The 1,847-nt window shown below is 30.4% G+C and overlaps 1 protein-coding gene across 1 annotated transcript; it reads right to left on the reverse strand.

Annotated features, from left to right (window-relative positions):
- Positions 1-307: 307 nt before the first annotated feature.
- LOC123293412 (homeobox protein Hox-D4a-like) lies at positions 308-1,515 on the reverse strand. The gene is made up of 2 exons (XM_044874232.1): positions 798-1,515; positions 308-723 (listed from the first exon to the last, which is right to left on the reverse strand). Exons 1-2 carry the CDS (start codon positions 1,513-1,515, stop codon positions 308-310), a joined length of 1,134 nt encoding a protein of 377 aa, XP_044730167.1.
- Positions 1,516-1,847: the final 332 nt, after the last annotated feature.

Below are 1,847 nucleotides of genomic sequence, written 5' to 3' on the forward strand. Positions count from 1 at the left end.
ACAATTGAAGAAACTTCATAATATTATTTACTCGTTTTTTGCGATAAAACTGATACTGGCTTAGTATATCATTTCCGGAATAAATTCAGCAACGAAGCAAGGTAGTAAATTATTATTATTCCTTATTTAGTTTTGTCTCACTCTATAGACCGCCATACATACTCTTATAATTTCAAATCAGTTTACTAACTCCATTAGTATGTTATATAATATTTTGAGCTAAGAACATCACTGTACAATAAATAAAATTTAACTAAAAGTTACCTGTATGTCTTCTTATATACAAAGTTATAAACATTATAAACTATTATGTAGAACAATGAGTCGGTCCAGGTAATGTTATTAATGATTCCATTGTTAAATTAGTTTCGGATTGTATATTTTTTAATTTTGTACTATCAATAAATGATTTTGGTGTTTGATATGCAGCTAAAAAATTTGACGATTCATAATTCGTTGTCGTTTGATTCATATTAATATCTTCAAATGTTTGTAAATCATCCAAAATAGATTGTTGCGTGTAACGGGTGTCTTTTTTCGCTTTCATGCGCCGATTTTGAAACCATATTTTAATTTGTCGTTCCGTTAACGATAATGTATGTGCGATTTCAATACGACGTCGTCTGGTTAAATAACGATTGAAATGAAATTCCTTTTCTAATTCCAAAGTTTGGTGTCGAGTGTATGTTTGTCGAGTACGTTTCGACGATGCTGTTGATTTTTCTATAAAAAAGAAATCGAAAAAATTATTAGTTATGAAAAAAATTACGCTAGAAAATAAATTTATACAAACTTACCCAAATTTTTCATCCACGGGAAATAGCTTCCATTATTATCAATCGAATCTATATCGTTTGTAATCATTGCGCATGGTTGTTGTTGATGTTCATTTGTTGAATCTTTTGTTGGTTCTAAATAATGATCAATTGTTGGTAATGACACAGCAGAAAAATCACTTGCAGTTGTTGTAATTTGTTTCTCATTTGCCTTTTCATTTTGTTCACATTTTGGGGATGTCGTTTTACCACGCATCAATAGTGCGCGTAAAGCTGGCGAATCGTCTGATTTAACTGATGGCGATTTTGGGGGAGTTTCGATTTTTGGACTACACTCACTATAATCTCCAATCGATTTCGGTGATAACGAGGATTGATAATATAATTGTTGAGGTGATCTTTGTTGTGGATAAGGTGATTTTTGTTGATGATAATATGAATTCGTTTGGTAATTTGGATAACGATTATAATTTGTCGGTACAGAATTCGCTGGTTGTTGATATTCCTCTCGTTTTTCCTCTTTAATTGCCGATTGTTGATGGTAGGTTTGATGAGCTTGTGGTGGATAATCATAGTTGTATTGATTGTAATATTGATTCTGATAATGTGAATTGATTTGATTCGACGTTGAATCCGGCATGTAATTATTGTAGAATGGTCGATAATAATTATTAAAATTTGATGAATTTGCGTTATTCCAATAATCCATTGGATAATTATTTGTTGTTGAAGCACTCATTTTTTTTTTGTCACTTAAATTTGTCCACAATCACGAAGAAATTTTCATAAAACTAAACACAACTTTTTGTAAACTTAGAAACAAAAACTTTGAACTATTTGAAGAGGGTAGTTTTCATTGCAAACTAAAATTTTATACTGAACAACAAACTTTGGCACGCATCAAGTTATATTATCAGTAAATAATAAGTGAGAGTATTGTCACATGCAACCCCCTCACCAAAAAAAAAATTTTTTTTTTAATATCGATAGAATTTTATACTTTTATTAGACCCTGTACCGAGTACCCTGTGCATACGTATGTATGTATGCAATAATATCAATTGTAAGAAG

Source organism: Chrysoperla carnea, chromosome 1, assembly GCF_905475395.1.
Source record: "Chrysoperla carnea chromosome 1, inChrCarn1.1, whole genome shotgun sequence".
NCBI lineage: Eukaryota > Metazoa > Arthropoda > Insecta > Neuroptera > Chrysopidae > Chrysoperla > Chrysoperla carnea.